Source organism: Syzygium oleosum, unplaced genomic scaffold, assembly GCF_021117445.2.
Source record: "Syzygium oleosum isolate NSW1041296 unplaced genomic scaffold, Sole_v2.1 Sole_v2.15, whole genome shotgun sequence".
In the NCBI taxonomy this organism is placed as follows: Eukaryota; Viridiplantae; Streptophyta; class Magnoliopsida; order Myrtales; family Myrtaceae; genus Syzygium; species Syzygium oleosum.
In genome coordinates this window covers 4588860-4615731 of record NW_026607499.1, presented here as the reverse complement: position 1 = coordinate 4615731, position 26872 = coordinate 4588860, and the positions used below count along the sequence as shown (strand labels likewise).

Below are 26872 nucleotides of genomic sequence, written 5' to 3'. Positions count from 1 at the left end.
ATCTCCACAGCTTCAGTCGTCTTTGTATGCTCGAATCTGTCAGAGATTTCTTTTTATAACTTGCTTTCTTGCCTTAAATCTGTCAATGTTTTGGATAAAGCAGAATCTGATTCAGGGGAGATCAGGTACCGAGACAACGGGTCTAGCTTGTGCACGCTAATAAACTCCAAATTGAACAGCTTGACGATTTTAATCAGTCCCTTCTCTGCGTCAGTCCAACTCCAAGCTCTGGCAGACTATTGTACGATTAACTGTTGTCATCTGTGTCGTTGGTCGAGACCGTTCAGGAATTCAGCAATCTGTTCAGGTGGCTGATTCCTGCATTAATTAGAATATGTCTCATCGTAGTTGCCAAAAATGAGCTGGAGTTTCAGATTCAAACTCTTTCCTTTTTTGGTCTGTCTGGCGCTGTGTTATTCTTGTTTATTGTGCACTATACATTGAGTGTACTAACCGCGTCACGGATCTACATTTGCATGTTCGTGTAATTAGTAATCATCCTTGTGGATAAGGAGGATATTGTTGAAGGGATTTTAAACTCCAAGTTGACATAAGTTCCCATATATTTCGTCAGTCTCATTGGCTTCAACGGATACATTTCGTTCACTTTCCGATCGATCCATCAAGTTCTGTTCAATCGGCACCCTAAAATACATGAAACCACGTGGTCCGACAATCTTGTTGGATATTACTTGAAGCTCCTTATTTGCTAGAAACAGCTGTGTAATATAAAGATATAACTGTTCAGTCTTCTCCTGATGTTTCATTTCATTTCTCAGTATCTTCGAATGATGCTTAATCGCTATTGGGTTTGGGCCCAACCGATATGTGCCATGGCTTGGGCTCTTTCTGTATTGTTTTGCTTAATTGTCCATCTCTCAGCAACAAAGAGAGGGACAAAAAGGAAAAGACCAATCAAACCCAGGAAATGCACTCGTTCATTGACCTGATCAAACATTGCGAAGCAAAAACTAGGCATTTACATTGCATCAGTCCCTTCCTAAACTTATAGGAGGCAAACACTTCCCACGAAAGAAATGGAAAAGCAAGATCACAAACACAAGTCACTACGAATTTCAAGTTGATTCAGGGGGAAATTGCAAGCTCGCACCAAATTAACTGGCAATTTAAGGCCTCCGTCAAAAAGGTTCAAAGTGTCTGCTGCAACGAACACTCGATCATGGCATCATAGTTAGCCTTCTCTTCCCTGCCATCGACACACACAAAAAAATGAAAGTTGCTGAGTTGATTAGCGTGTATAGCAACCATTTGGAAGAACTTCAAGATTACATCGCAGACGGCTATCCTTTATCTTCTGTATGTATTAATTGCTACTATAGTTTTTATCAACTATAATAGATTTTAAGGTTGATCTACCCTTCCTCCCAAAATTACCATTTAATAAGGTCTCATCGCAAGATGAAGGAAATGAATGTTTTCTTTGGGGGCGAGGACAATGAAATGAAAGTTAATTCAACGATAGGGTTAGATGATGACATACCTCTCACATTCTCATTCCCATCATTTCGCAATGACGAAGTCCCCATACAGAAAGAAAATAGTCCCGCTCCGAATTCTCCAAAAGAAAATCAAGATTTAAATAAACCCCAAATCATGAAAATCCTCATCAACGTATCTCCACCGGGCAATGCTGGAACTTCTCCAACAATTCGCGGTCTCTCAACCCAACAAGAAATTGGGCCAAAGCTTCAAGAAACAGACCCGCCTGGTACACAGTGGTTGCGCTCATTATATCCGCGAGCACGCTCTTCCTCAGCCTGTTGGCATCCAAGAAAACGCCCGCCAAACCCTGTATCGCCGCCGCCGCTGCCTTCCCTAACGACGCCGTCGTTTCCTTCTTCTTTTCGCTGGACGCTCTCATCCACTGCTCAGCCACTCGGTCCACGAAGCGGGCCCGCTCAGCCTTGGCCCGTTCCCCCAGTTCCGGCACCATCAACCGGACCCCGCACTCGATCTGCTCGATCTGGGATATCGTGTATATGCTAGGGTTCTTCCACGCCGTCAATACCTGCCACGGCCTGCCCAAGAACCGGTTGCAATTATCTTCAAGAGCTACACCAGCGCTTTCATCGTCGCTATCGTCGTCGTCATTTTCAAGGAGCGAGCGGAGGAGGGTGGTGAAGATGTAAGGGTGGAGGTCGCCGAGGAAGAGGAAGGGCCTCTCGAGGGAGTTGCGCCACGGAGGGTAGAGCAGCTGAGGGAGCTGGTTGGAGGAGGAGGAGGACGTGGCAAGGTTGAGGGCGGAGTAGTAGGACTGGAGGTGGCAGTGGAGGGCGTGGACGGCGGCAGATAACTGGGTCAAGGTGGATGAAGAGTAGGAGGACAAAGACTCCCGGAGGAGCGGGAGGAGGGTGCTCTCGAGGGCGTTGGACCACTCCGCGTGGAAGTCGGCGAAGCGGCGGGTTTTCTTGAAAGGGTTGGCTGCGCATGCGAAAAGATGAAAAGATCAGAAGCAGAATTGCATGGCAAGGATTAGGGTTAGTCTTTTCTTGAAAGTAGAGAGAGAGAGAGAGAGAGAGAGAGAGAGAGAGAGAGAGAGAGAGAGAGAGAGAGAGAGAGGTACCTGCAGATTTGTGCATGTTGAAGAGACCAGAGACGTGAATGGAGACGTTGCTTGAGGAGAGATCGAAGGGGAAAGAGATGCAGCAGAATTTGGAGGCGAAGTTGAGGAATTCTGTATGTTTTTTTGGAGGGAAAAGAGAAGAAGTTTCATCTATTAATAAGAAATGAAAGCGGCAAATGGGGCGGGGCATCCGGATAGTTTCGCGGGTTTCGGGTCCAGGCCCGAAAGCCCGCAATAAGGCTTCCGAGCCAAACAACAAAGATTGCAAAACCAAGTATTAACAAGGAGTTCAATATAGCTGCGAGAGGAATAAAATGGCCATATGCTTTTGATATAAATGTATGAACAACATCCAAAACACCCAGAAAAAACTAGCTCTAAGGTATCACCGTCGCCATACATATGGCCCCGACGAGTGACATTACGATTCATCGAGAGAGATGGAATTCGGCTCCATTCGAAATATCTTAATCAACTAGAAACGAAGAAGGGCTATGATGTCGAGATCTTTGCATTGTCCGGGACGAGAAGCTCGAACAAGTGGCTACCTAGGGTGAACGAACCGGAGGAAATTGCGATGTTTGCATATCACTCTCTTTCTAGCTTCATTAAGAATAAGATTTGCTAAGTTTTACTTGTCAACCAAATACATTTCGAACAATGATCTTGTAAAATTTTCCAATTTTTGTTGTACGTGCTATAGAATGATGTTTTTTTTTTTTAATCAGATTCCCATCAACTATACTTACACTTACTTTTAGATTTCTCGATTTCTATTTTCACTTAACGGACATGAAGAGGCGGCGAAAGCCTTGAAGCGATCTTTTTCGGGGGGGAATTGTAAAAACTACAATCTTCCACTTGCATGAAATAGGATGAAAGCTAAGTATTAACCAAAAAAATAATTCATTAGCATGGAGGAGGCCAAAGACAAAGTTAGTGTCAGAGATAATCTCAAATTGTGAAGCTCCAAATACAACAAGCACCAGTGGTCTAGTGGTAGAATAGTACCCTGCCACGGTACAGACCCGGGTTCGATTCCCGGCTGGTGCATCTGTCTCTCTTTTTTTGGTGAATTGTTTTTTGTTTCTTCGTGTAACTGCAACTTTCTTCCCTTTTCCTTTTTGTTTCATGCCCCCTTGTGCGCTGCTCGGGGCATGGCGTGAGAAGTGATTCGGAATTCATCTCCAGACGGAGATCGCAACGAGCCAGCGTCCGAGCGGCAAGCCGTTGTCGTCGTTTAACCGGAGCAAACGTTCAAATAGCTATCTTACGACATACAACACATTCCCACGCACGCAAACTTTGTGTTTGAATCAGCACGGTGACACGGCAAAGCTTATGCAGACCCGGTTTCGGCTCAAACGTCTCCTCCGACTTCACCCAAAGAGCACGTGCATCGGTCTCCCTCCCTAGAGACATGGGCGGGGACGCGGTCATCGGTGCATCGCCGAATCAACGCAACAGCTTTCCTTCCTCCTCCTCCTTCACTCGAACCCTCCATATCGGATGATTCCAACTCTGCTAACTTGATCGTGTCGCCGCAAGAAGATCACGGCGGACCGGCATTCGAAACCCGCGAGAAACGCGGAGAGAATCGAGACCCGCTCCTCATTGAAACTGCAGATCTTCTTCCAAGTTTAGTCCGGCGTGAACGTCGAGTTTTCTACTTCCTTCGGATGGCATCAACGGAAGAGCCGAAGGTGCAAAAGTCGGCTCAATTGTCAATGTAGGCCCGGTCCAAAAAAGTCTAACGGCCCATGTTTCGGTTGAAATTGTTGGCCAAACGAAACCAGCCCCCGTGCGCTCTGTTTTAACGAGGCAGGGCTTCCAACTTTAGTAAAATTAAATTGGGCATTGCGGATTTTCCCCCTCTCGTTTCACACTGATCATCATTCGATTACTTCTAGAATTTAAGGAGAAATTACCATTGAATATACGCATAAGAAAGATAGGCACGCGCGGTTCGTCTTTTGTAAGACTTGTCTTATATGGATTAGATTTTGGCCCTATTAGATCGGTGTACGTGGCCCCACGCAGCACAAAAGCTCCGCGAATTGCGGGCTTCGATTGTCCTAACAAGGGCGGGGCGACATAGATTTTTATAATAAAGAGGTCGGATCGAATTTTCATCACCGAGCTTGCGCTTAGTTCATGTAAGTTAGGACATCAGCGCCACTTATTTTTATGGATTTCCATGCATGAACAGGAGGCAAGCGAGATGATAAAAGGGCTTCGCACGTCGTCGTGATTCGTGATCATCTCTTTCCAACCAATCCAATCGAGATCTCACTGGTCCCTTTCGGTTGCGACTTAAAGCCATAGCAAGCCATACTTGTATCGTTTGCAAAAACTGAATGAACGAACGACAGATATTTCCGTCGTCCCACGAAAATATCTTGACCATAATTTAAGAATATCCGGCATTTATCGCAACCGAGTAGAAATCAAACCGTTTAACCATTCATTGTAGATCTGCACAATTTTTGCGTATCCAAAGGAACGAAATTTCGGATCTCCCCCCTGGGTTTTTAGATTTTGTCCGGCGTCCAAGACAAAAGATTCAATAAATGCTGTTTGCTCGATTTCGTTTCACCTCGGATCCCCCTCTCTCTTTAATGGAGATTGAACCTGCATGTTGGACTGATCGTACGTCCATGGCAGGGCATGAACGATGCTTCAGAATCCAATCTTGGCCCATTTATTTCCGGATACCTAATCCTTTGTTGCATTACCTTTTCAAGAAGGGGAACAGTAGTCACAAAGCTACTCGACATATTCACTTCCGGATAAGACTGTACCCGAACTCCGGTACCGTGTCAAAAGATTTCGAATTTCGAATTCGAAAACTTAAATTGTCAGGTGACAAGAATGCGCATGCATATTAAACCCACGTTAACTGCACACCGATGCGACATGTCATTTGATACGAAGCAATCATCGCTCCAAATCTGTAATCTTCCACGTATCGTTTGTTGGTATCTTAGTACTTAGCGATATTGATAGAATTAGATTCGCACGTTCTCCATCTTTCACAGCTCGAGAGGTCCTTCTATCGGGGCGTGATTTTCGGATGATTAGTCAAATTTGCGTTATGATAACTAGCACAAATTCCAGGATGCTTTTCCCATGGATCAATCACATCAATAACTACTCGACGAAATATGTGAGACTGACTTAGGAATTTCATGAAATGATCTTCGTTTGCCACCTAGGTTTCCCACTTGTTTGGAACATTGGCGTAGAGTCATTTCGCGTGCAATTGGACATCGTCTTCATTGGTCCTTTGATGGTGTTTGGGATTGGTTGAAGCTTGAAAGTGAAGGCCATGAAATTGATGGGATTAGAAAAGTATTTTATTTCGAAAAGAGTATCGTTCTGACCGAATTAACAAATTTGACCCTCACGACCAACCACAAAAATAAAAAAGACAAAGGGATAATGACACAATGGTCCCTAAACTTTAGCTCAATGTGCAATACGGTACCTGATCTTCTAATTTGTTAAATATGGTCCTTAGACTTTTGGTACATATTCAAAGTATTGTTTGAACCATATGAAAATGTTCAATATTTTCCATCCATTAATTCAAGTTTATGGACAATATGAAATATTTTCATATAGTCTATAAACTAAATTGAACATGTACCAAAAGTCAAAAGGACCACATTGAACAAATTAAAAGTTCAAGGACGACATTACACATTAGGTTAAAATTCAGATATTACATTGAACAAATTAAAAATTCAGGAATCACATTGTACATTAAATTAAAGTTTAGAGACCATTTGTGTCATTTTCCTAAAAGACAAATTTGACCCTCCATTAATGATATTGGTCTTGGAGCTTGTAATTTTGTGAAAAAGGAAAGGTCAACATTGTCATATGCTGATTTAAGTTTCCAAGTTCGCTTCCCTTTTCGGCCAAATTCCCTAAAAAACCCCCAACTTTAATCTTTGTCTCAATTATATCCCAAACTTTTTTTTGTCTCATAAAAAACCCCAAACTTTTACTTTTATCCCAAATCTACCCCGTTTAATATTCGTCTAATTTTTTAATATTATTTTTTATTTTTTTGAATTTTTTTCTTTTCTTTTCTTTTTCCTTTCCTTTTCTTTTTTTTTTTTTTTTATCACCTTCAACCTCGGCGGTCGCCGGTCCCAGCGACCTCCAGAGGCTGGCCGGCGAGGTCGGCCCGCCGGCTACCGGGCGAGGCTCACTCGCCCGCCCGGCACCGGGCGAGGTCGGCCTCGCACGTTCTTCATGGCCGGGCGAGGCCGAGCCTCGCCACGCCGGCGAGGTCGGCCCCGCGCCGCAACGGCTAGCGAGGCCGACTCGCCCCCACAATGGGGCCTAGCCTCGCCAGATCAGCGAGGCCAGGGCCCGCCGGCAACGGGCGAGGCTCGGCCTCGCCCGGAACTGGCGCGAGGTTCGGCCTCGGCCCGGAGCCTCGCCGTTCTGTGGCGAGGCCGACCTCGCCACGGCCAATGGCGGGCAAGCCTCGCCACCTCGCCGTAGAGGCCGAGCCTCGCCAGGACTCAGGAGGCGGGCCCTACCCGCTCAAACCCGGCCGAGGCCTGCCGAGGTCGATCCTCGCAACGACGAGGCCGACCTCGCCCGGTGCCGGCTGGCCTGGCCTCGCAGGATCCGGGCGAGCCAGGCCCGCCGGCACTCGCGAGGTCGAGCCAGCTCATTGCCACCTTGGCGGCCGAGTCGACCTCGCCGGCCGGCGAGGCTCCTGGCCTCGCCCGGTCTGCGAACGGCCGCCCGACTCGCCGACGGCCGCCGGGGCTCTCCTCGCCCGAACAACGGCGAGGCCGACCTCGCCGGCTACCGCCGGCTGGCCGAGCCTCGCCCGGCGCCGCGGGCCGACCTCGCTGGCAGCCAGCCTGCACTGGTCGCCGGACTCAAGGCTGACCGGCCGAGGTTGAAGGTGATAAAAAAAAAAAAGGAAAGGAAAAAAGAAAGGAAAAGAAAAGAAAAGAAAAATTCGAAAAAATAATATTAAAAAATTGGATGAAAAGTAAACGGGGGTAGATTTGGGACAAAAGTAAAGTTTGGGGTTTTTTATGAGATAAAAAAAGTTTGGGATATAATTGGGACAAAGGCTAAAGTTTGGGGTTTTTTAAGGAATTGGGCCTCCCTTTTCTCCCTTGGTTCCCACAGGGGGATCAAGGGCTGAAATTTATTGTAGATGGTGTGTGGAAGGAAAACAAAGGAGCTGTAGGGTTATTGCACGATTGGCTAGCGGCTCAATAGTATAATCTTGGGCGAGGAGGGGACGTTGGAAGTCGCCAATAGAAGTGGAAGCAACAGCTCTCCTTTTCACCTTCAATCATACTTAGTCCCTTGGCATTCGAAAAGCGATTACAAGGTCATAAGTAATGTCATCCAACAAAAGGGTATTTGACCTTGGAGTATTCAGCCTTTCCTGGCAGATTCTCACTTCGTACTTCAACATAATCCAGGATGGAACTTGGCTTGGACCCGTAAACCCAACAATGGAGTTGCTCCTACGCTTGCGAATTGGGCTTTTAATCAAATAGGTACTGCATCCTCTATTCTTTTTCACAATCTCCGCTCTAAAGTTAAAAACATTGTATCGGTTTCCTAAACAAGGGGATTTGACATTTCTTTCCCTACCATTTCTTTCCATCCTTCCCAAACAAAGGCTGGAGATAATACTTGGTTTCTAAGTTTGAGCGTGAACCGTTGATTCTGACTGAAAACCAACCCATCGAAGCCTTGGACGTTTGTATGTGTTGTTGGTCAGGGAACAATCCAGTTGAATCGAGCCGATAAATGCCGAGCTAGAGGTCGACTCACCTAATCGGGGTACGATGCTGGGAACTCGTCTTGAGCTCAATTGAGTAGTAAAATTTACGCTCGAACTAGAATTGAGTGAAAAATCGAGATACTCAACTCAATTATAACGATTTAAAATGAATTTGGGCAAGTAGTTTGATAAGTTTAGGATCGATCAGGTAATTTTCCCTTCCTAATCACGTGCTTTCCATCATTGATAATGACTTGGACGTGGTCAAACGTCATTATACTCCATATAATGTCATCTTTCGAGTGAGACATAAGGGGTGTTCAATAATTCCCGGCATTAAATAAGAGATAACAAAAAGCAAGGTCTAAATGGCAATTTTTTCTGGATCGCATACGCAGAAAGCAACAATCCATAGATTGCAGGATCTTCGAAAGATCTGACCTCCCGAAGATGGCAAATTAGACATAGACAGGAAGATGAAACGCCCACATGACAAGGGCCAACACAGGAATCGAATCATTTTATACCACCATACCAATCGCATGTGGACTAGGCACAGGACAAAAGACCGAGCCAACTCTACGGTCCTTTTAACGTTATGCTCCCCCCCTTTTAGCACAAAAGGGAAAGGAAAGGGAAATAAAAGAAAGAACAAAAATAAAAGAGAAATAAAAACTTTAATGTCTTAATAATTTCATTTGAGTTATGATATATAACGCGAGATTATACAATGAACGTTCAATTTTCACATGGGTAAGTGGTATAAGTTAATTGGGATAATGATGGTCCCTAAACTTTGGTAAAAAATGCAATGCGGTTGTTGAACTTTCAATTTATTCAATGTAGTCCTTAAACTTTAGCCCAATGTGTAATGTGGTCCCTAGACTTTTAATTTGTTTAATGTGAAAGACAATATTGAACATTTTCATATAATTCAGAGACTAGTTTGAACATGTACCAAAAGTTCAGGGACCACATTGAACAAATCAAAAATTCAGATATCACATTGCACACTGAGCTAAGATTCAGGGACCACAATGAACAAATTGAAAATTCAGGGATCACGTTGCACATTAGGCCAAAGTTCAGGCTTTGCCCCTTTTCTTACAAAAAAAAAATGTGATTTTCTTTCAAATGCTCGAGCTTCACTCGACTACAACAGCGGTCCCAATCCATACATTTGAACTCGATCTGATGATCAAATTGGGTTACAATTTTCACATGAGCGACTGCATTAAAATATCCCACGTCGTTTGTATACGAAATTTATATGTTTCTATTTACGTATAGTCTCTTTTCACCTATTAGTTTAAGCTTTCGAGTTGGATATTCTAAAGGGTAATTGAATCAGCCATTTCAACATAGACTGGGTACAAATTTTCGAAGTTGAGTATAAGTCAAATATTCGGGAAATTGTCTAATTAATCCTAAATCTATTGTACTGATGGCAATCCAGTTATAAACTTTCGAATTTTGCCAATTTAGTTTTAAACCTTTTTGCAAATTTCCGATGTAGTCCTTTCAGTCATTTTCGCCGAAAATCGCTAACGTGATGGTACGCCACGTAAGACAGCTAGTGACGATTGGACTATCACATCAGTGATTTCCGGCGAAAATTGATCGAAAGGATTACATGGGAATTTCGTACAAAGGTATATGGCTAAATTGACAAGATCGAAAAGTTTATGATTAAATTGGCATCTGTACAAAAAATTCAGGACGGATGGGGCAATTTTTCCCGTCAAATGTTGGGTGCTTGCAGAACGAATAGGATTTATAGTTGCCATATTGCCCGAGGTCTCCTCTAGGATTGGAATTATGTTATGTGTTTTTACATACATATTTGATATGTAACTCGCGCACGATAGTGATATAGTATTGCCAAATGCTCTAGAACGTATTGAACTTAATAAAAATCATATTGCTTGCGTATAGTTGGAGCCAAGCATTTGACGCTGAAAAATGTTACCTCCAAATATATATAGCTACATCTCTTGTGCATCCTCCTATGCATGGCGCAATTTGTATGGACATTTGAGAACAGCAAGTCAAACACCACCATATGACGCGACAATTGTAAAAATCCAAAAAACAAAATCATTTCGAACAATGACAGCGACGTGGATTTTGTTAGTACATACAAGATATTATTGGGCAAATTGAGAACATACTAGAATCCTTAGTTAGACCACTTAATTACGTACCTCTATTTTTTAAAGTACCGCCCAAACGTAACTTTAACTATAGCCATCACCTGGAGACCTCCACCACCATCTACCCACCGTCACGGCCTCCGGATTGCTACCACAAAGGGTTGTGGTGAAGATTGTCGTCCCTGTACCGATGTCTCCGTTGGGAAGCTTCCGGAGCTTCTCGTCGGAGGAAATATTGCCGGCCCAGACCGGTTTAGATCTCGCCGGCCGCGCAGGGCACGCTCTCCTCGCGGCAATGGCTCGTCCACGGCGGAGATAGCTTGAGTGACCGAGACACGAGCAGCGCGTGGCAACAAAGGAGACGATTACGAGAACATCGGCGAGGATGGAAAAAGCAAGAGGCGACGATCATCTTCGTGGATCGAATGAGTAGACAGTTGGCTGAGACCGCGGAAGCACATGTCGGACATGATCATATATGCATTCTCAAAAGATTTTCTATAATTCTTAGGAAGTTCCTTCAAATAACATTAAGGGAAAATGACACAAATAGTTCATGAACTTTTAATCTGTTCAATGTGGTCCATGAACTTTAACACAATGTGTAATGTGGTCCCTGGACTTTTAATTTGTTCAATGTTGTCCATGAACTTTCGGTACATGTTCGATTTAGTCCATGAACTATAGAATTATAAGAAAATGTTCAATGTAATCCTTCCATTAGTTTAGGTTCAGGGACTACATTGAACATGTACCAAAAGTCCATACACTCTATTGAACAAATAAAAAGTTCATGATCCCATTAAACATTAGGGTAAAATTTAGGCACCACATTACATGTTAAATCAAAATTCAGAGACCGTTTGTGTCATTATCTCTAACAGTAACGGGTGTCCAAGCACAATGGACATATAAAAGCCTCATGAACATGAAGGCAGGGCAGCCTCCCATGCCCTACTGAAGCTTGGCATCTCCTGCGTGAACAAACATCACCTCACCACAAAAATATTTTCTATAAAGCAAGAAAGAAAATCGCGCCTGGCCTCCAAAAAAAAAAAGAAGGAATAAAAGAAATTTGTAAAAGCAAAAGTTTAGTGAATAATCCAATCACACCACTTAACTGTCTGGCAAATAATTCGAGGGGCCAATGTCGTATATCGCCATCGCAATTTTAATCAGAGGCTGCTTTCGAATCTCAACAGCAATATTCTGTGGGCAACTCTCATCCCTTTCGCATTATATAACCCAAACATCTCTCTTTTTCTTCTCTTCTTAACCCCACGGCGATCGCCGAATTAAATGAGTTCGTCGGTGTCGTTTTCCATCCCAACGCAGCGACGCTCCCGCTTGCTTCTCTTTTTGCCGTTAAGATGGAGAAGATCTTCTCCGTTTGATCGGTTCTGGGTTTATCTGGGTGAAACCCTGTCGTTTCTGCAGATTTGCAGAGGATCTGATATGAGAAAATAATTTTTAGATTTGCCCTATGGTTTAACTTTGAGATGACAATAGATACTCCTCCAGGACATACCGACACAAGGGAGGACAAAGGGAAAAAAAAACAGAAAAGAGGAAGAAGTACGGCAACAAACAAATATTTAGGCATGTTTCGAATGGAATTCGATTCAAAGTACAGTATTTCATGTACTATCGTTATCTCCATTGAATAATAAAATAAAGGGAAAAAGCCACTACCAATTTTAAACTATGCTCATCGTAACATATTTACCCTAATTTTTTTTTCTATGACACCAAAAATTCCAAATAATGCCCGCTGCAACATACCCTCCATCAGGGTTTTGTCAACGAGCACCGTTAAAAATCTTTACATGGACACTGCAAGGCAAATATCGTTGACATATAGCGCCTACACGACTTAAGGGAAATGAAAATTACATTATTTTGGCTGAAAAATCATTTAACAGAATCTTGACGGATAATAAATGTGATAGATGGGTACAAATTTTGAGTTTTTTATGTCACCATAAAAATAAACAAGATACTATACTTTTAAATTACTTAGGTATCTTCAACCAAGAAAAAAAAATTTACTTAGCTATCAATGTTGTCATCTCGTTACCTAACAAAGCAGAGCAACAAGAAGGAAAAAAAAAGGTTGTCAAACCACAAGTCCACGCATGGACCCGAGTATAGCCGCAAATCATAGTCAACTTTAAGGATATTTCAACGGTAAATCTTCATTAACAATGATTAATCCCGAGACTTCTCGTAATCAACAACTCTAACCCTAGAACCTAACCACAAACCACAAAGAACAAAGAGAACAATCCTTGAAAAGCTGAAGATATCCACTACGCAGCGCTTGTTTGTCTGTTTGGCGTGCGAAAATTTCCCAAGTGTTTTTGTCTCTAATAAAACAAATCAGGCATTATCATTTCATTTTCAGGTAAAGTTATATAATTGATTGGGATCTTGTTCTTGAAGGACCCTCTCTTAACTTTTCTGTGAAGGAAAGAGAAAATAATTTTTAGTGATTAATGAAATCAATGACAAGGTAATTTTCATATGGAAAAAACGAGGGGATGTGAAATTTTATATCTAATATCTACTTATCTCTCTTATTGGAAGAAATTGCGCTTCATCGCCTCAAAAACTTCATGTTTCTCGTGATTTTTTTCAAAAATCTAACATTTGCTTCAGTTTCATCCTATTGTTTCAATACATATAAATAGAGGTAGGTGTTGACATCGGTAGAGACTCGGGACTAGCATAAATAATCGAATGAAACAAAAAAGTTTCCGCCAATTTTGTAATATCTTTTAGTCTTTTTATTTTGAGATAAAGAAAATTTACATAATTCACCAACAAAAATCTGTACTTGCAATTATTTTTCTCCCGATAATCTTAACAAACCAAGTTGTGAAAAAAATCTTACCATCTTAAAATTGTATTTAAATCATCACGCACAAAATCTCTTATATAGATGGTGCTATGGTGCAAAAGGACTTGTGATTGAACATAGTATTGCATTTTATATGTAATATTCAAAAATAAACTACAAATGTTAATGGAGTAATATATAGCATAAAATAGCCTAGGTGATTATGAAAAGTGAACAAATCTCATGTGAAGATTATCATCAAGCATGTTATAGTTAAGGCTAAAGTTAATAGTTAGGTCAAGCAAGATATTAAAATATTGTAATACAGATACAGTATGACTTTCTTATTGTGCGAGACGTGAAGAGAGTAATATGCGCGATTAAAGAGGGGAAAGATGTTGTCATAGTTAAGGCTAAAGTTTTTATTTGACTATAAAAACTATTAGAGAACTCAGATCATGAATATTTGGCATGATTCCCATTTTATCAATCATCTTTTACCTTACTAATTATATGGTTAGAAAATCACTATTGGAAAAAAGATTATCCATTGCATATTTTCGAATTAGAAAGAAAGATAAAAAGAAAAATTTTAACCCATAATTCTAAAAATCACAGACTACCATATATTATTCAAAATTTGCTATGAAAAATGATATCATATTTACTGAACTATGAGGTTAAAAAAATCAACGAACAATTTTAAAAAGACCACAATCAATAAAATACAATTCGTAATCTGCATTTATCTTAATTTAAAATATTTTGTTACAATATGTGTTGGAATAAAAAATTTAGGTTAGAAATGATAAGAGCATAAACACATTAATCATAGAGTGTGATTAGGAAGATTATCAAAACTTCATAAATCCTTGAGAGGCAAGATAGGCCTTTTACTATTCAAATCACCTTCTTCTCATGTGTACTTTTTCTTTCAATAAATAACAATATAGTGGCAGTAGGTTAGGTGAAAAGTTAGAAAAAAGTATTAGGTTTAGGGTCTATTTAGTAACGTTTATATTTTTTTATTTTTCTGTTCTTTTGTTCCCCGGAACAGAAAAAGAACAGAAATCCGTTTAGTAAAAAAAATCTATTTTTTTGTTTCTGGAACAAAAAAGTATTCCATAAATAGATTTGGAATAGAAATAAGAAGCAAAAAAAATATGCTTCTTGTTTCTGGAACAAGAAAAAAGAAACGATTTTTTTTCTAGAATTCTCCAAAAACAAGAAACAATCCATCGGCCGCAACCCGCCTACCGCCGCCACTCGCCGTCTTTCGCCGCCACCTAACGCCCGCCTTCCGCCGCCGTCGCCCGCCGGCCAACACTCGCCTTCCGCCTCCCGCCCGCTGGCCACCTCTTGTCGTCGACCACTGTTCTCCGCCGCTTGACACTTGTCGCCACCCGCCACTGGCCGCCATCCTCCACCGCTGGCCGCCGTGCTCCATCGCCCGACGCCGGCCGCCACCCGGCGCCGGGCCGCTCCCCGCCAACCACCCGATGCGGCGATCACTCACCACGGCCGCCGCCTCCCGCCGCCGACCACCCACCACCGGCCGCCATCCTCCGTCGCGGCCATTGTGCTCCACCGCCCGACGCCGGCCACCACCCGGCGCTGGTTGCCCTCTGCCGCCGGCCACCTCCCGCCTCTGGCCACCCGACGCCGGCGGTCACCCACCATCGACCACCATCCTTCGCCACCAGCCGCCGTGCTCCATCGACCGACGATGGCCACCCTCTGCCGCCAGCCACCTCCAGCCGCCGTCCCCCGCTACCGTCACCGCCGCCTGACGCCACCGTGCTCCGCCGCTGACCGCCGTGCTCCACTTCCTCCCACTGCTGGCCGCCATCCTCTGCCGCCGCCAACCACCGTCCACCATCCCCCACCGCCACCCGCCGTCCTCCGCTGGTAGCCCAGAAGGGAGAAACTCGTCTATGGAATAAAAATGGATCATTCGCACCCTAAACGCGTTTCTATTCTTTTTCTATTCCGGGAATAGAAATTTTGTGCGGTTACTAAACGCTATTTTTTGCTCAGAAACTGTTCCAAGAAATAGAAATAGAAAAAACTATTTCTGATCAAAAATTGTTTCTAGGAACAGAAACGTTGCTATGCAGACCGTTAGCAAAAGTTCAAAGCATTGAAAATTCATCCAGAAGGCCAAATCACAAATCAGAATTTTACAATCCACGTCATTAATAATGATGGACACATTAAAGCCTTTTTTTTCCTACTATAAAGTAGATAGATAAAAAAAAAATGGACACATTGACTCATCATTTTTAAAAATTCAACTCAATATAAAATAATCTACATCATCAAATAACGTTTAATTAGTTGTTTGAGCAAATGAAATGACCATATTAAATATTTATCACTAGCTTAGGGACCACAATAAATAAAGGGATAACAGCACAAATGGTTCTTGAACTTTGCTCTAATGTGTAATTTGTGCAACGTGATCCCTGAACATTACCTCAATATGCAATGATGTTCCTAAACTTTTAATTTGTTCAATATGATCCTTAAATTATTGGTAAATGTTTAATGTAGTCTCTAAAATATATAAAAATATTTAGAAGTTCATGGACCACATTGAACACCGATCAAAATTCAGTAACCATATTAAACAAATCGAAAGTTTATGGACGACATTACACTCCCAACCAAAGTTCATGGGCCATACTAAACGAATTAAAAGTTCAGGAACAATATTACACATTAGACTAGGGTTAGGATACCATTTGTGTCATTTTTTCTATTAAGATTAACAAAAATTTCTTTCTCGATGTGGTTAAGAAAGCTTTATTTCTAAATCTTTGTGCAGATGGTAATCAATATGCTAAAAACTGTATAGTTTCTTATCATCTGATATATATACGAGCGCCACTCGTTAACAAAATTCTTGGTTAACTTAGTGAAAAGTACCAGGGTCACACATGTAAATAAAAACTAAATCAGAGGGCCTCGTGATTCCAATATGTGCTCTGTATGTTCCACTCTCCTTTTTCACCCTTTTCCTTCCCCTATCGCTCTCTCTTGTGCAGAGTGCCCCCCCCCCCCCTTCTCTTCTCTTCTCTCCAATATACACTTCAGCCCCCCCTCTCTCTCTCTCCATTTAAGTCATGCCCGACCGTAGCTTTTGAACTGTGTCTGAGAGCGAGAACAGAAAGAGACTTCCTTTGCTTTTGTATCTCTTTGGCCTCCCTCTCTCTCTCTCTCTCTCTGTTGCATTGTGTTGAGCAGACAGAGCAACAATGTCAGCTTACAAGGACAATGATCCTCGCATCCATGGCATCAAAACTAGGATTCGGGTCGTCCCCAATTTCCCCAAACCAGGTTCGCGCTCCCTCTTTTCGAGCTCTCCAACGATCGTTTGTCTCTCTTGCCCGTCTCCTTTTTCCTCCGGTCGCGAAATGCTGGAGCGCAGATGAGTCGGGATAAAAGGAGGAATTTTGAAGCTACGAGCTCGTTCAATTCTTGAAATTCCCATTTTATTGAGGATGTTGTTGCGTGAGCATGCAGAGGCAAAGATGAAGTTTTTTCGCTTTGGCCCCCGCGGTGATGACATGGAATACAAGCATCAAAAACTGTCTCCTTTTGGCCCGGCTTTTCTTTCTTTGGTAGCATTCCTTTGTTTCAAGAGCAGTTTGGTTGAGATTATTGACGGGCATGATTGCAGGTATAATGTTCCAAGACATCACTACTCTGCTGCTGGATCCACAAGCCTTCAAAGACACCATTGATTTGTTCGTTGAGAGATACCAGGGCAAAAACATTTCGGTTGTTGCAGGTAAAAAGGGGCTTGAAAAGCAAAATATTGAGGTGAAAAATCTTTTTGGGTGTTAAAAAAACTTTATCTTTTCATGGAATTTTTAGCAAACTTTGGTTCAAATTGATTAGTAGATTAGCTTTCAGGACTTAGGTGGGGTCCATGCATAGAAGAAAGTAGGTTAAGGAAGAATGAGGACATCTCTCGCTCAGTATTGCATGTTATTATTGTTTTTTTTTTTTTTTGGGTATGTAAGGTCTTCGATCTTGTGAATGCTTTTGAGAAAGATTGTGGAATGGAAGCGACTGTGGTTTTCTTCTGTTCTTTACTTGGCTTTTTGGGCAGTGATTTCTTGGTTTGACTATGGGCCATTGCTAGTGGAGTGTGCTACTTATTGCTCTCTATCAAGTTTATTGAGCGGCTCACATTTGCTCTCTCTCTCTCTCTCTCTCTCTCTCTCTGTATGCGCGCGCGAGCATGTGCTTGCATCCCTGATTATGTGGTTGGTAGATGATAATGGATGCCCACATTGGTAAAGTGGACCCTGCTGATGTGAGCTTGGATTGAGTAGATGATATGTCCATGTCTTTTTAGTAATTTGTCAGATTTTTGTAGAGTTTGGAGAGAATAAAAATCTATGGATGCTGAAATTTACAGTGATTGGATTTTTCTATGCTCAGATTTTTCTCGCATGCTAGCTTCATTTGCATCTCTATGTTGATTAGTGAAAACATGGACTATGGTGCCTGCTGCTGCTAGTTGTTTTTGAAATGATATAATCTTTGCGCATCACTCTTGGGACAAGGATATCGACCTTTAGGATATGGTTGTTCTACATTTAAGTGGTAATTGATTGTCAATTGACGTGTAAGATCATGGCATGTGACGGAATTTATGGTTGAGAAGCAATTTCATGAGAGAGACTTTCAAGCGTTGGATCACTTTGAGATGATGTGATCTGTCCTCATCATGAATAATTGACATTTCAATTTAACTTAAACAGGATCTTAATCCAACTTTTTGGGTATGCTTAGTGACTGCGCAAAAATTGCTACAGCATGCTATATCTCAACAAGGTTTTCAACTTCAATCGTCTGCTCAAAATTTTTGCCTTTGCTTTCAAACTGATGATTTTTGTTATCCATAAAAAAGGCATTCCAATTCTGCTACCAATTCTGTGTACATCTGAAAGGGATTTTGATGTCAATTTTGTGAAAGGATTTGTCTAACACTGTAACTCTCTAGTATGATTACTCTGAATCTTGGTTGGCAAGCACTGTTACTGTATTTCGTGTAGCAGTCGCTACACTTGTCACGTTGACCAATCCCTGAAACTATTTTCTACATTCTTTTACCAGGGATAGAGGCTCGAGGTTTCATATTTGGTCCTCCCATTGCATTGGCAATTGGAGCAAAGTTTGTACCTCTGAGAAAGCCAAAGAAATTACCTGGTAACTCTAATCCAACCATAGTGTAATTTCCTTGCATTCATACTTCCATCTCATTTATGCATCGAGTGATGAGGGTTCATTAATGGATCTTTTCTGTTATGTATTTCACGCCCACTTGTCATGTCCTATTTGTTGTTTGCTATATCTCCTCCTCCTTTGTCATTATTTTAATTTGCCTTAAGTATGAGAAGCTTTGATAAATAACATGTACATTGTATTCCGAACCTGAAGATGTTGTCATTTGCCAAAATATTTTTTTGTGCTGGTCATCATATACTATGATGCAAGTTGAATTTCTTCATCAGTTCTTTGGTCCCTTAAGATGTATATCTGCTTATGGGATGTTTCCATGGTTTACAATTTGTGGTGTTAGCTCAGTGCTATGGGCTGATATTCCACAAACGTGAGGTCATGAGGTTGAATTTGCCTGCAGTCCGTGGTTGTGCGTATTTCTCTCTATGTGAATGGGTTCTGGACCTCTTGCACATTGGTGGGGCTATGAAGACGGGGCTGGCCCACCTTGGACCAAGGGGTCTTGAATGGTGCTCGGGGCTGGCCCACCTTGGCCAAGGGGTCTCAAATGGTGCTAAGGGGTGACAAATCTGCAGTTTTAAATATGACTCTCATGGTAATAGCCAGAGAGATGAGCCACGCCTATTGCCCCAGTATGCTCGCGTTGTTTAGCTAAGCCTGTCCTTTTTTTTTGGTAGATGGTTGATAATCCTTGTGATGTTATCTCTCATTAGTGATGATTGATTTCTTTAACCACTGTGACATCTTAAGGTTGAGCTAGTTTAGCAACAACCACCTAGACGAATGTCAGAGTCTTTATACTTTGGCAAGTTACTCAGTAATGTCTTAGTTACTGCGCCCTAAGGAGGCTCTATAAATCTCCCAAAATTGGTACCTCCTGAGTGATCATACACAAATTTCACCCTGAAATGGTGCCTCCTAATCTTGATATACTTACAGTTTACCCTTCCCTACCACATCTAACATATTGTACTGGAATATCCTTGATATTGATGTTTTTGTCATTCTCTGGTACCTTTTGCATGACTTTGTGGGCCATGGCTATGACCGATAAACGATGTGGCTGTCACATGGGAGAACATCAGTTGATATTGTATTACATTTCAGCATTTCATTTAGCATTGCTGTTGTGTAGCTTTCACCTAATTTTTTTCCCTATCTGGTTTTCGTTTATACTTGAAGTCCATCGAGAAAAGTTCAGTACCTCCAGCCTTCAAGTGAGGTTACTGAATCTTCCCATCTTCCAATAATTATTTTATCATGTTGTGCTCACGATTGACAGAATTTAGCATGCTCCATCTGATCTTGGTTCTTTCTGGACATGATAAATCAAAAAATTCCATGGTGATGGCTTTCTCAAGATGCATTCACATAGACGCTTTTAGATGAAGACTGATGCTGGAGTATGTGGCACATGATACTAAGAGCTTTCTTCCATCGCAGGGGAAGTTATCTCAGAAGAGTATACCCTAGAATACGGAAGAGATTGTCTTCAGATGCATGTCGGAGCTGTGGAACCTGGTGATCGGGCTTTGGTGGTGGACGATTTGATTGCCACTGGCGGAACTCTTTGTGCGGCTATGAATTTACTAGGTAAGGGCTCAATGGACTTCTAATGTAGCAGTGCTATTAATGCAACGAATGTGCAGCTTCAGGTGTTGTAAAGTTTGCTTGGATTTTGATTCCATCTACAATATTTACGCCAGTCTAAAGAAAGAGAGAGATTTCTTTTGTTTTCCTGCTACATTATGCTTGCCCTTTATGATAAACAAACCTAAACATGTGCTCGTATGACTGCATTTTTGTTCTTTCTATTTCTTATACCGAGGTACACAAACTGCAGTTTTATGTAATTGTATTTATATATCTAAACTTCTGAGCTCTTTATTGTGCAAGGAGGTCTTCTTTGCACTGAAACAAAAACTGATAGTAGAATAGTGTAATATCGAACTAGAAACTCAAATATTTCACACTTAAGAAGTTAAAAAAAAGAAGAAGAGGCTGATGAATTTGTACCTGAGCAAAAGTAATTGATACGTGACATCTAATAGTATCTCGTGAATCACCTACACATCACTCTAGCTGAATTGCTAGCGACAGTTTTGGGAAACTCTTAGCATCTATGTAAATAGCTCTGGTCTTTATGGCCTTTAAGAAGAGTAATTTTATTATCTCCATTACCCAGTTCTAGTGTTCGTGGTGGCAACTTCAGCAGCCGGATCAGACATTAGGGCACGGTTTTGTGAACATGGACTACCAATAAGTTTACCTTCTGACAAGTAGCATATGAAGTAGGCAAGAGGAATGTGGTTTGAGATTTATTTCCCAATAGGAGCTGCCTGATATGTGTGATACAGCTCACTGGTTAGATTCTAACTACAGTCAGTTGATGCGAAGCAGCTTTAGGACTGCTGTACCAAAATGCTAGTTTGTCGAAGGAAGTGAACGATGTATCTTCTCTGATAAATGACCCCCTTGCTTCTTCCCGTCTGTGCCAGAGTGCCTCACCTGAAAAGAGCTTTCCTTCGCTCTCCTGAACTTGATCATCATTATCATGAACTTAAAATTTAGTATCTCAGTGTATGGTTTTGTGAATCTGCTATCCCCTGGGCACAATCTCTTGTTTTTCTTTGTTTGGAATTGATTCTTCTCTGAGCTAGGTCTTGCTTCATCTCCTTGTGTAGTTTTCTCAGTGAATACCACTTAAATATTTTGTTATTTCGCTCTCTGAACTTATGCCAACTTATGTTCCTCAGAACGTGTTGGTGCTCAAGTAGTTGAATGTGCATGTGTCATTGAACTTCCGGATTTAAAGGTGCGTATATCATAATAACACTCACTTTCTCCTTCAATCAATCAAGCCCATTTAATAATAATATTCGTTTGTTCCATCCATTGTCATTTCATTCCACTCCTTTGCATCCTATTGTAGTATTATCTTCTCTCACACAGAACATTTCATCTATGTGGCTTGGGCCATTACTATGTGTTGTTTTTCCCTTTATTGAACGTTTCAGGGACGTGAGAGGTTGCATGGCAAACCATTGTATGTACTCGTGGAGTCCCATTGATTGGGGGACGATGCTCCAAAGACAGCAAAGCGCTCCACAATGTACATTAAGAGGGATTCATGATAGCTTCTGGGCGGGAATATGCTGTTCATTCTTCTCTGTTTCGATTGGGTGGAGAGAATTTTGAAGTCTGCTGGTTCAAAACCCTCTATTCATCTGGTAGGTTAGGCTAAAAATTCGAACTACATAAAGGGCTACTTTGGCAGAAGATGGTAGGAAATTTTCAATTATACTTTCTCAAGTATAAGAACGACAAGGGCTTTTGACCTTGTGGTGGTGGTGATTCATCCTTTGCCAAATCAAAGAAGCCTTAAATTCAATTCACATTCTCTCTTTCCATGCTTTCTAGTGTAAAAGTGGAATGGAAAAAAGAACCCGGTCAAGTCTCGAGACGGCAATCCGAAGATTGCATCCGCATCGCTAGACATTTCGAGAAAGTTCATTCAAATGTCTCTACTAAATCATGCATGGCGTTTCTCAGCAGGTGTTCTGAACAGATGCCTTCTCATGCATTAGTTTGATCACACTCGTGATCACTCTGGTCTTAGGGATAGAGCAATATAGAATGAATGGTGAAGGAACTGATGGAAATCGAGCAATGAAAGTGACCATATACCCTCTGCTTTTGCCCTCTCTTTTCATATTCCTCCCAAGTAAAGATAGAGTATGGACCAAACAAAGCACATGGCTTACGGAGCACTTAGACTTGGGCAATAAGTATGAGCAGTTGAGAAAAGGCTTGGCGACCCCTAACCTAATAGGCATCACTACCACCCTCCTTCACCAGCTTGACCTAACTCTCTTTGCATCATGTGTGATCTGATCTCATTCTACTTCATTAATGGTCGACTGTAAATGCAACCATACCACATGAGGGACGAACCTAAGAAGCTCTTTCATGAGTGACCTTGGCTGGTCAAAATCGGGACATTTGAACGATTCATTGACTGTATTCCGGGTTGGTGACGAAAACTCGCCCCTGTATAACTCGTCGGTTTTGGGTTTGAGTCTCGAGTCTCTTGCTTGCCTAATAAGTTTGACGAAGGGATCTTTGTTTGCTCATTGCTATTTGATTTGGCCATTGGTGCGGAAGAATGAATGAGTGAATGTACGTACTGTCAAAAACCATAGTTGTGGCACCGAAAATCAAACAGAGAAAAAAAAGAAAATAGCATGTCGTGCATGATCATGTACCGTACGATGAAGATTAAAGAAAAGAGCACGTCAAAGTCAAATCTTTAGTATTCCATGACTAAACAAGACTATCATACAGAATATAGATATAGATTATAGTGCAATGTCCACACTGCGATCTTAAATGGCAGACCATGCACGGCGCTTGATGATGGCCAAAAACATAAACAACTGCAGCACGATAATGTACATTCATGTTAGCTCTCAGCTGCATCCGTCTGCGTGCTCTTTCTTTATTCAATCTTAATGATCGACACTGAACAGATTGAAGAAGAGAAGAGAGATAGTGTGCTCTGCTGAAAGTGATTAACTCTATGGTTTTAATACTTTAAAAAAAAACAGTTTCTCAATCTCCTCCACGTTCAAACCACATATGAAATTAATCCTCATTCCTTCTCTGAAGCTTAGGGTGAGAGACCCGCTTGCAAGACTCAAACATTCTACACTACGGTACTCCTGAATTAGTATTGTTAGAACACCAGTGATCAGATTGAAATGGTTAATTAGCAAACTTAGCATTCATTAAGATAGTTTTCTACATAATCAAAAGAACTAACCACGCAAAAAATGAATTAAAATGCTCGTCAGATTAATAGTGATATGGCACCAACTATTAGATTAAAATCGTAAATATAGCAACTTAGCATACATTCAGACAGCTTTCTACATCATAAAAGAAAACTAACCATCCCCCCAAAAAAAGAAAATCACATCTTCATCAATCCAAAGTCATAAGAGACCCACAAGGAAATAAGAAGAAACAAAACTTAAATAGCAAATGAAAAATCAAAAGTTCTTTCCCCATATACCTTTACAATCTATAGATAATAAGGAAGCAAGGCAATACCGCGCGAGGATCAAATACTATCAACTCGCCCTTGTCCCCATTCACCGAGTCATACCCGGCCCGGACCTCGAAAAACGGGTCGGGTCCGGGCTGCTTCGCCACCCGGCCAGCAATGACCCGGCAAACCAGCATGGCCCTCCTCCCCTTCCCTCCGCCCGCCCTCTCGTGGGCCGACCCGCTGCCCGCGAAGAACGTGCACACCGCCGCCCCCTTGCCGCCGGAGAACGTCAAGAAGTCGGTCGAGGAGATGCCGCCGCCCGCCGACGCGGGCCCCATGCAGCGGAACCGCATGACCTCGTTGCCATCCGCGACGCACCGCGCGACATTGTCCTCCGAGCACCCGCCAACTACGCCCTGCCCGTACCCGGACCCGGACCCGGCCCGGGACTTGACCGCCTCCCGATATTCCTCAAACCGGGCCGTCGTCTTCGGCCCGGTCTGGACCTTGAAGATCTTCTCGACCCGGCCGGGAAACGCCGACTTCTCGCTCCAGCTCGTGTGGAAGATGATCTCCACGACGTTGCGCGACGGGTGGCCCTCCGGCAGCTCGGTCAGGGGCGGGTATAATGACCTGGAAGAGCGGGGAGAGACTGTCGCGGCCGGAACGACTTTCCGGGTACAAGGGTCGTTCGGATCCGAGTCCCTTTTGGACGGTTTGGAGTGCTGCTTTGTCTTGGTGGGCGGTGGTTGCTGTGTTCTCTGTTTGGGCTTTCCTCTGGCCATTTCGACGACGTCTCTCACGGTTTGTGCGCTCTTCCGGCAACTACCCGACGTCGTGAGGAGGCTCTTCGGGTTCGGGTGGTGATAAACGTCCTCGAACGCTCTGGATTTGCACTGCAACGACTTGACCCACCGCGTCGCCATTGATTGACGAACACCTTGAGCTTTGCTCTCTCTCTCTCTCTCTCTCTCTCTCTCTCTCTCTCTCTCTCTCTGTGTCTCTATAGAGAGCTTAAGATTGGTCTCGCTTTTCTTGTGATGATCTCGTTCCTCTCATGATTCTGCTTTTCGTTTTGGCGTTGAAGCTGAAGCTCGGGCGGTCTAGAGAAGAAGAAGAAGAAGAGGAGGAGGAAGGGGAAGAGACATTGGCGCGATATTAAATGATGGGGCGTTTCACTACTTGCAAGCACGCGAAAAGACGAGGACACCCTCCAGGTGGCGACCCCACGTGGGCTCTGTCTCTTTCCTTTCATTGGGACAGAAGTGGAAACAGGAAAGCTACAGAACAAAATTAATTTATTCGGGGAAACAAATTTCCATAATTATGTCTCCAGATGAGAGATCTGAATTTCCTTTAGTTTTTTTGGTATTTAGTCTCCAAAGATTTCATACTAGGGTTTGAACATTGACAAGACACTTTTTGTATTTTGTTTGGTTGCGATGGGTCACTACCAAATACTTCAGCATCTTTATTGCTCGAAAGAGAGAGCCCTTCGACCCTAGTAAAGGGACTTAGATTTGGCAGTTTGAAAGCATTCATCATCTCCTTCATTACAGAATATCTTGAAAGATTTTGACATTCGATCAATTTTGCCCAAATTGCCTAGTTTGGCCAGAAGAAGAGAGCACCAAACTCCCATCTGTTTTCCCAATTGCCTTGTCCCTTCTTGGCAATAAAGGGCCCAGAGAGACCGCAAGCGCAAAACATGCTCATTTAGAGAAAAGATTATCATGAAGCTAGGCAGGGAGAACTTACGGTTGCTTTTCTCGGTGAACCGTCATGGCCTCTACACTTGATCAAAGTGCCACAACAAATGCAAACGAGGCTAATAGGGCCGATGATGCCACCTCTAATTATTTGATGTTTGTCGTGAGATTTCGAGTAGTGTATTGTATGTTTCACATGAAATTTCCAAATCTAGCCTCTTGGAGTTAAAAATATTGTAAAAGTTTGTTGCCTTGACCCCTTCATCACTTAAGTCCCTCCCGTGTCCATCAATGATAGGCTGCATTGTTGATTCGTCTATTGCCCTGTAATTTTAGTTATTTTCCGTGCGATCTCTCCTAAAGGTAGTGAGAGAAAAAGTTCTGTATACTATTAGCTTAAAGAGCCCTTTTTTTCTTTTTGGTCAGACGCTTAAAGAGCTTAAAGATATAGTTTTTGGACAGAGCTCTTCCTCTGTCTCTCTCTTCATGTTTCTGGTCCTCAGCTTTGTGTTTTTCCTATGCAGTCCAGTCAAAAGGTATCTAGTACTGGTGATTATTCTCCTCCTCTTTTTGTCTTTCTCTAAGCAAACCAAACTGTCTTCAAGGCTACTAGTGTCGCCTAACAAGAACCTTCAATAATGCGGCATAAGCACTGCACAGTACATACCACAGTTTGCTTTGCCCTAGCTTTTGCTAAGAAGCAAAAAATTATTGGTACTGAGTACCAACCATTAGATGGATGTTATTTATATTCCAAGCTTTCAAACTTAATTTATATACTTTTCTTCCTTTTTATACATTTTTCGAGGGTATTATTATTGGTGGGGTGGGGTACTTCCATTGCCATCAAACCCATCTGCCCAAATAGTTTTTAATCTTCCCCAGCTTCTCTCATTGATGAGGGTTCCTGACAATTGTGCGCGGAATCAATGGAGGATTGATATCAGTGATGAAAAAGGTTGCTTTCAAAGCTTCCAATCGAGCCGAAGGCATCAAGAATGGCGATACTTTATCTCTATTTTTTTCTTATTTTCTGGATGAATCGAACTCGGGAATTTATTGGCCAAGTACCCAATCCGGGTCAAGTCGCTTTCTAATAAACACACGTTCTGTCCCATGTATGAATGAATGACACATGACCCTTGTCGTTCCTTGGACTCAAAGCAACAATTACTGTCTTTTTACATCGATATTGGCGCGCGCGAGAGAGAGAAATGAAAGAGTCTCATAGCCCTAAACAAGAACAAAGAACAGAGAGAGAAAAAAACTTGGGCTGCTTTCGTTTTGTCAAGAAAATCTTCACTTCGAAGTGGAACGTGTCATGGAAGTAGGGTTTCGAAAGATGCTCGAACAGGGGACTTGGAGATTCCCGAGTTCGTGAGCAGTAATTACACACGAATTTGAGGGAAAGAAGAAGAGGAATTCTTTATGATTAATCAGATAAAAATACGAGGGAAAGAGGGAGATCGTGGGAGGAATCTTGTATGGAAGTTTGGGTTGAAACA

The 26872-nt window shown here is 42.3% G+C and overlaps 3 protein-coding genes and 1 non-coding gene across 4 annotated transcripts; 2 read left to right on the top strand and 2 right to left on the bottom strand.

The window, feature by feature from the left end:
* Positions 1-1056: 1056 nt before the first annotated feature.
* Positions 1057-2692, bottom strand: LOC115687800 (protein INAPERTURATE POLLEN1). Its single transcript, XM_030613469.2, has 3 exons — positions 2585-2692; positions 1502-2442; positions 1057-1207 (listed from the first exon to the last, which is right to left on the bottom strand). Exons 1-2 carry the CDS (start codon positions 2598-2600, stop codon positions 1628-1630), a joined length of 831 nt encoding a protein of 276 aa, XP_030469329.2. The 5' UTR covers positions 2601-2692; the 3' UTR covers positions 1057-1207; positions 1502-1627.
* Positions 2693-3566: 874 nt separating this feature from the next.
* Positions 3567-3637, top strand: TRNAG-GCC (transfer RNA glycine (anticodon GCC)). The gene has a single exon. It is a non-coding gene; the product is annotated as a tRNA-Gly (tRNA).
* A 12797-nt stretch (positions 3638-16434) lies between these two features.
* Positions 16435-22003, top strand: LOC115687831 (adenine phosphoribosyltransferase 4). Its single transcript, XM_030613513.2, has 6 exons — positions 16435-16691; positions 17035-17145; positions 18483-18575; positions 20052-20201; positions 21365-21423; positions 21626-22003. Exons 1-6 carry the CDS (start codon positions 16610-16612, stop codon positions 21677-21679), a joined length of 549 nt encoding a protein of 182 aa, XP_030469373.1. The 5' UTR covers positions 16435-16609; the 3' UTR covers positions 21680-22003.
* A 1483-nt stretch (positions 22004-23486) lies between these two features.
* LOC115687775 (uncharacterized) lies at positions 23487-24817 on the bottom strand. Its single transcript, XM_030613432.2, has one exon. It carries the CDS (start codon positions 24582-24584, stop codon positions 23685-23687), a length of 900 nt encoding a protein of 299 aa, XP_030469292.1. The 5' UTR covers positions 24585-24817; the 3' UTR covers positions 23487-23684.
* Positions 24818-26872: the final 2055 nt, after the last annotated feature.